This window comes from Urocitellus parryii, chromosome 9 (genome assembly GCF_045843805.1).
Source record: "Urocitellus parryii isolate mUroPar1 chromosome 9, mUroPar1.hap1, whole genome shotgun sequence".
Classification (NCBI taxonomy): domain Eukaryota; kingdom Metazoa; phylum Chordata; class Mammalia; order Rodentia; family Sciuridae; genus Urocitellus; species Urocitellus parryii.
In genome coordinates, this window is record NC_135539.1 from 120,350,164 (window position 1) to 120,364,567 (window position 14,404).

The window sequence follows — 14,404 nt, forward strand, 5'->3', positions numbered from 1 at the left end:
AGAGCTGGAGAGATCAGTAGCTTCTCAGCCCATGAAACTGGAGTCTCAGAATAAAAGGAACCATGATACCACCCCTGTCCTGGACCAAAGGCCTGGAAACCCCCTGGAGAGTTGCTGGTCAGGGTCTGCTTTGGAAGAATGAAGGAACTAGATTCTGATGTCCTCAGGTGATCACAGCAGTAGTCAAGAACCCATTCAAGAAGAATTGAGCTTGATTCTGCTGCTGCTTCCTTGTTCTTCCAACTTTTATTGCATCCAAGACCCCGACCTATTGAATCCCCATGCTTACAATGGGTATCCACCTTAGCTTGCTGTCCCATATGCCAATCATTCCTAGAAACAACCTCACTGAGACACCCAGAAGCTTTTAATACTAGGCATCTCTTTTAATTCCATCAAGGTGGAAATTCAGAATAACCATCACGCCAGATATATAGCAGGTAGAGTAACCAGAGATGTCAGCCAGATACCATGACTAGGCATAGCAACCACAAACAAGTATGTACCATGACCAGAAATCGTAACCAGAGAAGAAAATCAGATATGTTAAGTGATCAGAGACAAAATCCGGGGTCCATTATCAGGTATAGTAATCACAGATGTTAGGCAGTATGACCTGATCCAGCAACTGGACATTATCCAAGTATTGTGAGTAGTTACTATAATCAGACATTAATCAAATAATGTCACAGACTTAAGAGACATTAGCCAGGTTCTCTGACCAGATGAAGTAAACAGAAATGATACTCTAATACAGGGACCAGATATAGGAAAGAGATATAATAACCCAATGCTGTGACAATGTACAGTGAACAGAGACCTTAGCCAGATACTTGACCAGGAACAGTAAGCAGAGACTATGCTACTGTGACGTATTACAGAAAGGAGAAGCATAGTCAGGTACTGTGACTAGGTACAGTAAACTGAGAAATTGGGCAATTACTGTGGCCAGGTATGGTAACCAGAGACATTAGCAAGATACTGAGACTAGGTACACTTAACAGAATCATTATGCAGATACTGTGACCAACTACAGTAACGAGATACATTAACCAGGTACCATAATCAGGTATAGTATATAGAGAAAATACAAGATACCCTGAGTAGGTACAGTATCCAAAGACTTTAGCTAGATACCAAGTTCAGTAACCAGTGACGATATCCAGATACTGTGACCAGATATAGAAATTAGAGACATGAGTCACATACCACGAATAAGTACACCATTCAGAGACAATTAATTGCCTGATATTTATCCAGATACATCCACTGTAGCCCAAAGCCTGTTACTGTAACTGGGTGCAGGAACCACAGATAGTAGCCATAAACCATGGAGAGGTACCAAAATCGGACATTATCCAGACTGTATGACCAGGAACAGTAACCAAAGGTATTAGTCAGATAACCTGACCATGAATAGTAAACAGAAACAGCCAGTGGCAATGACTGTGACAGGAACTCTGTCAATCTTCAGATTGAAGACAAAGGCATAGTAGAATATATGTGTGTGGAGCAACTGTACTCATCAGAAATCAGTGTTAGAAGGAGGAAGGATGAGGGCTGAATAAATGAGTAGCTTGGCCAGATTGAGTGGTGGATTCCATTAGTTTCCTGGAAGTGGGATGAGAACAGGATAACAAAGTTTCTTTATAAAGAAGAAAAAGAGTCCCACACTGTGTTAAAATTAATTGCACTGAGTTGATATGTCATTAGTAATTAAACCATCTTTCAGATTTCATTCAGGCATAATGTGTTACATTTCCTCTATTTACGTGCTTGGTAGATAATGGATCTAATCTAATATTGTTGCTTCAGGCCCATGCACAATGTATGCCACATAAACTTAGAAGCCGTGTGCTTTCTTGATTGTATTGTTCATTCAGTTAGAATTGGAGGTCTATTAAAAGAGTATTAACATAAGCCATTGAATATTGATTTCCATAAAGATTCAAATGGAAATAAATATGACACAAAACAAATCATTTTTCAGTTCCCTAATGAGGAAAGAATAGTGGTAAATAGTGAACATTAGACTTTATAACTACGCTTTTAGTGTTAGAACTGCCAACTAAATATGTATCATCTGGAAGTTCTTTTAGTACTCAAGTACTCTGTGCTCATAATGGTCATTTAATTAGAAAATAAGCTTGGTAGATATCTTAAAACCTAAAATTTAAATAGAGATTATTACATATTCCATCATTCTTAAAGTCCAGTCCAATTCTAGCTTAGCTAGGATGTACAGTAGATCACAAATCAAATGAATAGTATAGAGAAGAATTTTCAAAACTGTCCAATTCTAACCAGAAATTACTGAGGCACAGCTGTGAAGAAATGAGTATGGCAGAACTCATTTTTTTTTTGAGAAAGAAAAAATTAGAAAAAATTCTTTGACCTGAATTCATAATTCCTAACTTTTATATTTAGTTTTAAGAAAATCTGAGAGCAGAATATCAATGGCATCAATTGTATACCATGCATCCCCCTTGGATATGGCTGTGAGATGTAATTAGCAGGCTCTAACTTCTCTCTTCCTCCGGCCACATTTTTCTCCTCACTGTCTTTCCCTAAACTCAGCATTGACATCTTGATTTATTTTACATATTGCCTTCTGCATGGTACATAGTAGAGGCTCAAAGGTTAAACAGATTAATTCACTAACAAGACAACAGCAAGTCAGAGAAAAGCATGCATATTTCCCTAATTGATGAAAGGCCAGAATACTGCACTGGAATATTAAAAGTCTTGACAACGTATTGTGCCATTTTGTTCTTTCTGGAAAAGAAAATATCAAATATCTTCCGTTCTATTATTGCATTGATTATTTATGTAAATTAAGAAATAACAAATCAAGGGATGTACCTGGTAGAATATTACCTGTGTTTTATACTAGCTTATATTTAACTTTCCTCTAATGGCTAAACTTTGAACATTTTTTTCATGTATTTTTTGCTTCTTCTGTGAAGTGTCTGTTCACTTCCTTAGCCCATTTATTCATTTGTGTTTTTTTTTTTTTGGTGTTTTGTTCTTTGAGTTCTGCATATTACCTGGAGATTAATGCTCTGAGGTGCATGTGGTGAAGATTTTCTTCCATTCCGTAGGCTCTCTTTTCACATTATTGATTGTTTCCTTTGCTGAGAAGATGCTTTTTAATTTGAATCCATCTTGTTATTGATTCTTGAATTCACTTCTTGGAATGTAGGAGTCCCCTTAAGGAAGTCAGATCTTAGGCTGACATAGTGAAGATTTGGCCCTACTTTTTCGTCTATTAAGCACAGGGTCTCTGTTCTAGGTTCTAAGTTTTGACCCATTTTCAGTTGAGATTTTTGCAGAGTGAGAGAGAGGGCTTTACTTTCATTTTATTTTATGTGGCTTTCCGATTTTTGCCCTGTACCATTTGTTGAATAGGCTTTTTTTTTTCTTTCATGAATGTTTTTGGTGCCTTTGTCTAGTATGAGATAACTGTGTTTTTGTGAATTTGTCTCTGTGTCTTCAATTCTGTGCCATTCATTGGTCTATGTATCATTTTGATGAGGATACAATGCTGTTTTTGTTACTGTGGCTCTGTAGTACAGTTTAAGCCATACTATTATGATGTGTCTTACTTCACTCTTCTTGCTAAAGATGGCTTTGGGTATTCTGTGTCTTTTATTTTTCTACATGAATATCATGATTGTTTTTTTCTGGTTCTGTGAAGAATTGTCTTTGGGATTTTCATATGAATTGCTTTAAAATTTATGACCAAGCACAAATTCGTTAAAACTATGAAAAAGAATCCCAGCTCACCATGGACCTGACAGCTGTCTGATCACTGGTGTCTGTTGACCCAGCCACTATCTCCTGCACACTTGGTGGTGAAGCTGAGGTTACTCTTTGCATTTTGGTGTTAAGGGTGTCTCAGAGTTGAGTCTACTCTGCATGTTGGTGCTGAGGTCTGGGTTCAGGCACACTTGGCCACCACACAGCCTGGGATACTTTGCTGGATTTTCTAAACTTTTTGTGTCTCAAAATTTCTTCGGGTCCTTTAATCACTTTGCTTGATTAACTTCTGTGTGTTAGGCACTATACTCTGTGTGGAGTACAGAGTGAATAGGCCAAGTCCATGCTTCCATGGAACTTAATGAAGTTAGTAGAATAATTATAGCATCTATATCTACCTCAATGTTACTCTGAAACTTAGAAGACAGTATGTCTGTTAATAACTGCAGTGCTGAGGACTGTAATATTACTGAGGAAATCCACAGAAGATTCATCAGGCATCACCTTGTTTTTGTCTGGGAAGTCTGAGTAATGTAAAGTTATTGGTTTTTCTATAATAAAAACAGGCATTTAACACAGTTCATATCTGAAGTCTGGGAACTTCAGGAATGCCTGTGGGTTGCCTGTCTCCAGGTCAGACACACAGTCCTGTGCTTACTCAATACAGGTTTGGAGACCCTTGAAGCCTCTTCTATAACCATGAGAGCTAGTGCTTCCTAGTCAGCAGGTCAAGTCCAAGTCTCCAGGTCACATAGATGACACATCCCTATGGTGCTGACTTCCCCCCAATCAGTTCATCTCCTGCTTCACATACTCACTGGCCACCATTAGTTGGATGGGCCCTGTCCCATTTATGGGAATTTTATAGCCTGTGCGTTCATTGTCCAGAGCTTTCAGAGAGGGGCCTGGCCTTTCCTAATCACCAGAACAATCTCTGTGTCCTCTTCACATGGTCCTGTTTTTACTGGCTCTAAGTGGGCTTTGTGCAGTTGGTGGTGTACTGCAAGCTCATACCACATTCATTTTGTGTCCTCTTCCTTATACTTAACAGGGTGCTGGTATTTGGTCTGGAATATGACCCTAAACTTCATGACCATACCGTTAAGAAAACCTAGGGTTTGGAGGCGATGATAGTATGGAGAGAAACCAATTCCTCCTAGGGAAACACATGCACAATCAAATGTCATTTCAGTAAAATGACATCTTGCACACCAAAATCAAGCAATTCTGGATGGATTTCAGAGTGTTAAAAAATGTGGGGAAAACAGAACTAGAAGATAAAATTGAATAGTTTCTCAATTTCTGCTTGGGAGCCGGTTCTCACTGTCAGATCACACTTTGCCTAAGCTGGGGAGCATGAATATCACATGAAGTGAGACATGTAGAAACACATCTTCAGTTACTTTTCTTTTTGTGACACAGAATATTTCTTTAGTCTTTTATGAGGCAAAAATCACATATTTCCTTTAAATATTGTGCTAGGGCTATTCTGCCTCAGCCATTAAAAACCTGGGCTTTGTTCAGAGGGATCCTGATTCTTAGAAGAAGTCTAAGCAGTAGAGAGAGACACTTATAAAATCATTTGTCAGAACAGGACTCCACTGTGACTGTAAATGTTGAGAAATCACTTCTGTTTCTGTGTTTTTAGTATCATGCTGCCTCTCCACCTGGTGGTCTTTAACTGATAAGCTGTCTCTTGACATTGGCCTGCTTGAGGACACCACAGGAGAGGACTTGGGGGTGCTGGAGGGCCTGGCTGGGGTTGGGTTGGACAGTTGTGTGAGACACCATGGAAGATGCATTAGACCAATGTCTGAGTGTAGATCAATGACACCACAAGGCAGATGATTATTTTTCTTGTTTATTGATGAATCATAAGCTAATGTGAAGCAGTGGTTGGCAAATAGTTTGTACAGTATAAATGCTTGTGTGAGTGAATGCAAAACTACTAACAAGTCTGAAATGTGGATCTGGTGAATAAAATAAGGAATTCTGCCAGGTGACCTGCAAGTCAGAGTGACTGTGTAGGAAAGCATCATGAGGCATGGGCTACATATTGACTCTAAGGATGCTTCAGAAATATTATTGGATTACTCCTTCATTCACTCATGCAAAATTAAGTTTTTTTGAATGTATACAGGGATTTTGTAATTGCAAAGACATGAGATAAATTAGAAAAAAGAATGGAAGAAATTTGTTCCTTGGAGCTGGGAAAACCAGGACAGCTGCCCCTGAAGGACAGGAGATTTTCTACCTCAGGGGCAAGTCTTCTGGGATAAAGGTCAAGGCAAGGTGTGGATCCCCATCTGAGCTACTCTTTTCCTTGGCTCTGAGTGTACATTTAATACATGGAAAATGAAATCCCTTTATCTGTACAAATAAGATAATTGGTTGTCAGGGGTTTTTTTAATTACTTGCTCATGACAATACAATGATCTTGACATATCATACATTTGAATCAAATGGGGTGTAATTTCTCATTTTTCCAAGCGTAGGGGTTGGAGAATCACATTGGTTATACAGCCACGTATATACATACAGCAATACTTGTGTCTATTTTATTCTGCTGCCCTTCCTGTCCCACCTTCCCCACCCCTCCACTCTCATCACCTGTCTCTACCCAATCTAATGTGACAAATTTCTTTTTGTTTCTCACATAATCATACATGTATTTTGTATAATGATGAGGGTCTCCTTCCATCTTCCATGCAATTCCCCTTCTCCCTCTCACTCCCTCCCACCTCTCTTCCCTATTTGGTAGTAATCTTCTCATGCTCTTCCTCCCTACCCCATTTTGAGTCACCCTTCCTTATATTAGAGAAGACATTTGGCAATTTTTTTTAGGGATTGGCTAACTTCAGTTAGCATAATCTGCTCTAATGCCATCCATTTCCCTGCAAATGCCATGGTCTTGTTATTTTTAGTGCTGTATAATATTCCATTGTGTATAAATGCCACATTTTTTAAATCTATTCACCTAGGTTGGTTCCACAGTCTAGCTATTGTGGACTGTGCTGCTATAAATAGTGATGTGGCTGTGTGCCTGTATTATGCTCTTTTTAGCAATTTTCGGCCTTTGAAATATGATTATTAGTGCTCAGAGAGGATTTAACTGTGAGATGAAATAATTGTTTTGTATCAACATATGTTCTAATACTTTGGTGCCTACAGTTAGCATCTAGAATATACATTCTGAACTTGAAAAATATTGTTTTTGCAGATACAAGAGTCCTTCAAAACTATCACAAAGAGGCCACACTTGTACTTTTAAATAGTCTCAATCAGGTTATCAAAATGGTGAAATGCAGGGACATGATGTAATATCATGTATACACACATGAGTTCTTGAAGAGAAAATGAAATGCTTCATCCTCTGGGAAGAAAAATCAGTTATGAAAAAGAAACTGTCTACAATGACAGAGATGACAGGAGCAATAACAATGATAATAATAAGAATAAGAATTTACATTTATTTCCCGTTTATTCTGTGCATAGGCACTGTTTTAAGTGCTTTACTTGCAATTGTGCCTTAATTTTTAAAACAGCCTTGTGAGATATTTTATTCCCACTTTTCAGATGAGATAAATGAAACAAGATTTAAAATTTACACTTTGGCTCCTGAGAAAATTGTTGACAGCATATATACCCTATTACAGTTCAAAAATCTAACCATTATATCACAAATAGAAGTTATTTTATTTTAAATGTTGTCATGCTATGAAAATAAATGTGTATTTTCCCTGAGGTCATTTCTTAAGTGCTTTTCTTCTCAAATAGTGGAACAACACTTTCAACACTTTTAAAAAATAATATTTTAAAAAGTTTTTTAAATAATATTTTTTAAATTTTTAAAAAATAATATTTACATTGGCTTCTTTGAGTTTGTCTTTAGTGCTTAAGATATATGTCACTGAATCATTAAAACTTATGAGTCTCAGTGGTTTTCACATTTTAAACTGGTTTTCACATTTTTAAACTCCTTTGAGAACTTTTTAAATAAAATGAATACAGAGTGTCTGACCCACAAAGTGATGTGCACTAGATGATAAATTAATGCTACTGGAAAGTATCAGAACTTATTTTTTTAAGCCAGGCTTTAGTGTTTGCTTTATTTTTCTTGTGTGTGTATATACCAAAAGTTTTCAGTGTAAAAATTTTATTGTACATAGTGGCTACAGACTCCAATGCATGTAAATTAAAAGTAGAACACTGTGGTTTCCTTCTCTACAGAAATTTCAACTTTACTTTCTCTGAACAAGTTGTTCCGTTTTAATGTCTACATAGTATTGAAGGATATCCAAATGACAGCTTTTGAGTTGTTACATACATGGGAACCTTGTAATATCTGTGTGTAGATAGCTTTTATCTAGAGCTGTGCATTTTAACAAGACATTCCTGGTCCTAGAAATTCTTCAAATATATCTGGGGTAGTGCACAGAAATCTGATTCAATACTCACACCTGATATATTAAACTAAAAGTATAAGACTATATCATGATATTCTTAATAACAGAAAAAATTTAAAACAAGCATTTCATGCATGTTGTTTCATAAGAAACAGCAACCAACTGTGAGATTCATAGATTTATGTTCTATGACTTGAATTTGGGTGTCCTGCAATGGTCCATGTGTTAGAAGGTTGGTCCCTAGGCTATTGAAAGATGGTGTGGACCTTTAAGTGATGGGGTCTACTGGGGGGTCCTTTCATCATTAGGGCTGTTTCCCTTGAAAAGGATTACAATATTTTCTCATGGACTCTCTTAGTTCTCTCAAGAGTTATTATATAAGGAACAAGCCTGTACTCACCCAGATCTCTCTGCTTCCTGATTTGAGACATAATGCTTTTGCAATGGGGTCCTTACCCAAGCCTGCACTAAGCTGCTTGGACTTTGAGTCTCCAAACTTTTGAGCTTAATAAGCCTCTTTACTTCATAGAGTTAGGCTGTGCCAGGTGTTTTCCTATAACATCAAATAGTGGATAATACAATATGTTACATCTTTGCATACTACCATCATATCAAGTGAACTCACAGATAAACACATCAAGCCCTTGTGTGTGTGTGTGTGTGTGTGTGTATCCCCCCACCCACTGTTATGCAGAATCAAAATTTGAACCTACATTTGTCTGAACTCCAAAAGATTTGCTGAAGTTTAAAGAGACTTAAGTACTTGTCCAGATCAGAGAGGGTATGGTATTGGCTTTGGGAATAAGGCATGCAGACTCACAGTCTAATACTTTTTTGATGCTTACAAAATATGTATCACATAGAGAAGAGCAGATTTGTAACACATAGAGACTATTATAGGTTAAACAGAGACACTGGGACTACCCAGTCCTCTAACTTCTCAAAATAGTATGCAACATGATTCCTTGATGATTTAAATGCTATTGACATTTTAGCTAATGATTTTTTTCCAAATTAATTTTATATTAACTCAGGAAAGTGTTTTCCTTCTTTGTAATTATAGCCCCTAAAATGCTTTCAAGAAATGACAAAATGCAAACTCTCTTCCTAATAAGTAAGGAATTTCTTTAACCTTTCATTGTATCAATTGTTTTTCTTTAAGTCTTGAATTATTCTGTTTTTTTTCTTCTGTTATTCCAAAATGCATATTTCATTCACCATAATGTTTTTCTCCCTCTTGTAAACTTACTCCCTCTTTTTCTCCCTTTTCCCTTCCCTTACTCCTTCCTTTATTCTATGAAGTGCTGTCTAGAACAATGCCACATGTTCAATAAAAAGCAAGCAAACAAAAATACCTGCCTGTCCTCATTCACTTTGCAGTTTATCTTTCAGAACTGCATTCTCAATTCTTAGCCCTAGTAGATCTTCAACAATCTGTCTGAATCAAGGTGAGACACCCAACACACATGCACAAACCACACGTACAAATGAGCACATGCACATACCATACACATGTACTTATGTGCACGGCATCCACAAAATATGCATGCATGGGTCATACATGTGCATGCAGATCATGCACAGACACGTACATATCACACACATGATATATGTATATGCCAATAAAATGCAATGTTATTTATTTTTTTAATATTAAAAAGTTAATGGAAATTGAAAAAATACTTGATTCAACCTAACTGAAAATTTTGAAGACTTTTCTCTCCAAAAACCTTTAAAGTTACCAAAATAAAGTAAGAATAGCTAAATTTGACTTTGTTCAGGAAAAAAAAATTAACTATGTGAACTTTTGGGTAAGTGAAAAATCCATTATACAATTTTGACACTTGCTTATCAATATTTTTGACTACTGCTTGCACTAAGATTTTACCAAGAGTGAAGAAAAGACAGATTATTGATTTTTTTCTTTAACAATCTATTCCTACATTGTGAAATACAGTAAAATAGTCAAAAGATAGGTAGTAAGGGGAAAAGGACAAGAAGCAGCAAGAAAATCTGCATGCCAACTTTTCCATTCTGGGGTGCCAGGGTTTGACTGGGTGCTGAGTAATCAGTATTCATAGATGATAGGCTGAAACCCAAGAAGCTGAATCATATTCCTGCACTAATGCATCTGTGGAAACGTAGAAAGGATTGAAAAAGACTAAAGGCTGGAAAAATCATTGCTTTTCTAAAATGTCCACACCATTCTTTCCACCGTGTCCTAGTTTTGTGAGTGCTGCCTTTAGCCTTAGGTCTATTTATTTCATTTTTTATTTCGTCCTTATGATTTCAAAACATGATTAGAGCTTACAGTGAGAGATGAGTTGGCTCAGAGAATTTTATGCTTTGGTTTCAGGGAAGAAAATATAATTTTCAATCCAGATGGGATATATATTTTATATACTTTATATTAGACAGAAATACAACTAGAGATGAAGCAAAAAAGAAGGAAAGTGGGAGGAAAACCAAAAGAAAGTTAGGAAGGAAAAAAAATGGGTAGGAAGGAAGGAGAAGAAATTGATTGAGAAAGAGAATGAAATGGAATAAACAAGCCAGTAAATATAGATTATAAATCAGTAATATGAATTTCTGTATTCTGAGTCTGAATACAGAAATCATTAATCAAGCTGCTTCATAAACTAAAAGCAGGAAGCTTCTCATACATATATTCTGGGGTGAAATACACATATGGCTCAAAAAGTACCAGAAAGTCTCTAATATTTGTTATTCCATAACCTTGCCTGGGAAAGGTTTTTAGAGAACTCATTTTAAAAATATGAAGAGAAACTTGGGAATTAATTGTTTTAGTCCACTTTTTCCTGCTAAAATAGAATACCCCAATATGGTAAAATGTAATGAACAGAAATTTATTGACTAACAGTTCTGGAAGCAGAGAAGCCTAAGATCCAGGGGCCAGCATCTGGTGAGGTCATTGAATAGCAGAAGTCAAAGAGACTGTGAGAGAGAGCTAAAGCTAAATAGGGGGATGAACTTGTCCCATTATAAGAAAATTACTCCAATAACAATGGCATTAATTCAGTCATGAGGATGGCAGTCCCATGACCCAAACACCTCCAGTTAGGTCCCAAGTTCCAATATTGCACATTGGGGATAATATTTCCAACATAACAATTTTGGGGAACATGTTCAAAAGATAGAGTGAATCAAACTGATTTAGGATTTCAGTCAGTTCTTTTCAGTGTGAGAAATAAAGAAGAAGTTTTTTAATGTCTTGTTCTTTCCTTCTTGGACTACAAGATGAAATTGCATTCTTAGAAGTTACGTAAAGATGAATTTTGTATATATTTCCTAGTGCAGATATCAAAGCATAGGTTGTATAACTCTGCTACCTGCAACTTGGAAGCCAGGACTTCCCTGCTATATTAAATGATCTGTTTAAAGCTTAAATTTCATTTAAAATTATACTTATTGAACACGTTTTTTTAATTCCATGCATTTTATGCAATATTTAGTAAATATTAACAGCCTATTATCTGGCACTCTGGTGTGTGCTTGAAATGTAGCTACAAAGAAAACATAAGGGTTCTGGTAAATTGGGTATTATATTTAATGAAAGAAACAGTATAAAGAGGTAAGTACAGAATAATATAAGATTGTAAGTGGAAAAAGACTATGAAGTAAAATAAGTAGATGGTATGGAGAGAATAAAGGATAAATTATTTGAGAAAACAGGGAAGCACTTACATTAAAAATTGTGTTGGACGTTTCAAGAGAAGGATGGGCAGAGATCCAAATTTCATATAACATAAATACCTGTCTTGAATATCATTAATTGTTTTTAATGATTGAATAAATAGATTAAAACCTGTTTTAACAGCATTATATAGAAATTATTTAAACCAGTAGTGATATAATAAATTCTAAAGATCTGAGTGCATTATATCTGTACTAACTACTATACTAAATATTAACACCAGAAATGCATAATACCAAAAATATATTCATTTTTTGCTTTTCTACTATGAAACAGACAGTGCATACAATTCTAAATACATTCATACAATTTGAATCTGACTTATCTGTCACAAATATTCAAAATGGAAGATATTACTATTTGCATTTCTCACATGAGAGAACTCTATTTAGTACAATTCATGCAACTTTTCCCATAATCATTAAGCTAGTATGAAAAAGCAACATAGTAAAAACAAGGAATTATCTGATTACAAGGCCACCACTTTTCCTTCACTATTTTACTGAGATCTTCAATAAGCCAAAAGAGTTTGAATAATTCAGTAAAATAGGGAAAGTGAGATGTTAAATTGGCTTCCTGATTAGCCTGATAGGAAAAAAAATGTTAATGACTAAAATCAAACACATTAAACTAACATGCTTTTCCCTTATTAGAAGAGCTTGTTGCTTTTAATGAGATATTTTCAACTGTTTTCTTGAGCAGCCTGTAAGAATAAAATCAAAGATGTTTTAATAATATTTTCCCTCTCAGAGCACTTGTTCTTTCAATGTTGGTAAAACTCTAGGATCTAAGTATGTTGATTGACAATTTAAAGTTGTTTATGTTTCTTCTCTTTTATTTTATATTCATGCTTCCTGCAACATTTGCTTTATGAAAATAAGAATGAATGAATGAACAACAGGTTATTTATATGCTCTAATTTTGCTATAGCTATTTTATGATAACACTACTTTTATTTCCTGCTGTTGGTTATCATTTCAAAACAATGTTGAACCTATTGTACTTACAATCACCTTCCAAGTACATTGAGATGCGGTATAATCTCTTCAGAAGTCATGTCATGTTTAAAATGCACACACACACACACACACACACACACGTTTGTATTTATGTAGATTCCTTTTGTTTTGTATTTCTAGAACCTCAACCTACTGGCTTACTCGCATCCAGTCTTTTCTCTACTGCAATGAGAATGGCCTCCTGGGCAGCTTTTCAGAAGAGACGCACTCCTGCACATGTCCGAACGACCAGGTTGTCTGCACTTCATTCCTGCCCTGCACTGTGGGCGACGCCTCGGCCTGCCTGACCTGTGCACCTGACAACCGCACCCGCTGTGGCACCTGCAATACTGGTTACATGCTGAGCCAGGGGCTCTGCAAGCCTGAAGTCGCAGAGTCTACAGATCACTATATTGGCTTTGAGACTGACCTGCAAGACCTTGAGATGAAATACTTGTTGCAAAAGACAGACAGACAGAAGTCCATGCCATTTTTATCAGCAATGACATGCTCCTCAACAGCTGGTTTGACCCCTCCTGGCGGAAACGGATGCTCCTCACCTTGAAGAGTAACAAATACAAGTCAAGCCTGGTGCACGTGATCTTGGGTCTCTCTTTACAGATTTGCCTAACTAAAAACAGCACCTTGGAGCCAGTGTTGGCTGTTTACATCAACCCTTTTGGAGGCAGCCACTCAGAGAGCTGGTTTATGCCTGTGAATGAAAACAGCTTTCCAGACTGGGAGCGGACTAAGTTGGACCTCCCTCTGCAGTGTTACAACTGGACACTGACTCTGGGGAACAAATGGAAGACATTTTTTGAGACAGTACACATCTACCTGAGGAGTCGCATCAAGTCAAATGGCCCCAATGGCAATGAGAGCATTTACTACGAACCTTTGGAGTTTATTGATCCTTCCCGGAACCTGGGCTACATGAAAATCAACAACATCCAAGTGTTTGGCTACAGCATGCACTTCGACCCTGAAGCCATTCGGGACCTGATTTTGCAGCTGGACTACCCCTATACTCAGGGATCCCAGGACTCAGCACTTTTGCAACTACTGGAGATAAGAGACCGTGTAAATAAACTCTCCCCACCTGGTCAGCGTCGTCTAGATCTTTTCTCTTGCTTGCTTCGTCATAGACTCAAGCTGTCTACTAGTGAGGTGGTGAGGATCCAATCTGCTCTGCAGGCGTTTAATGCCAAATTGCCAAACACGATGGATTGTGACACGACCAAATTATGTAGTTAACCATAAATGTCAAGCACAACCCAAAATCTTGAAGGAGTTTTTACAGTGCTTTTGTGGAACAGTTTATGTTTGGAAGAGTAAATTTAAATTGTCTTTTCAATATCTGTCTTATATCAGTCAATAACATTGGATGGCAATTTACACACATGAACTTGCTGACAATGAATATATTATACTGCAGTTTTGGTTTATGAATGAAATAAATACTGACCAGTCTAGAAGACATTCTACTTTTTACAATAAATTTCATTTGTAATTTTATATGTTCCGTG

At 36.7% G+C, this 14,404-nt stretch overlaps 1 protein-coding gene across 1 annotated transcript; it reads left to right on the forward strand.

The window, feature by feature from the left end:
- Window positions 1-507: 507 nt before the first annotated feature.
- On the forward strand, window positions 508-14,132 carry LOC144257017 (BMP/retinoic acid-inducible neural-specific protein 3-like). The gene is given in 3 exon segments (XM_077802948.1): window positions 508-584; window positions 13,020-13,351; window positions 13,354-14,132. Coding segments are annotated over 3 exon segments (1,188 nt in total).
- The last annotated feature ends 272 nt before the right edge of the window (window positions 14,133-14,404 follow it).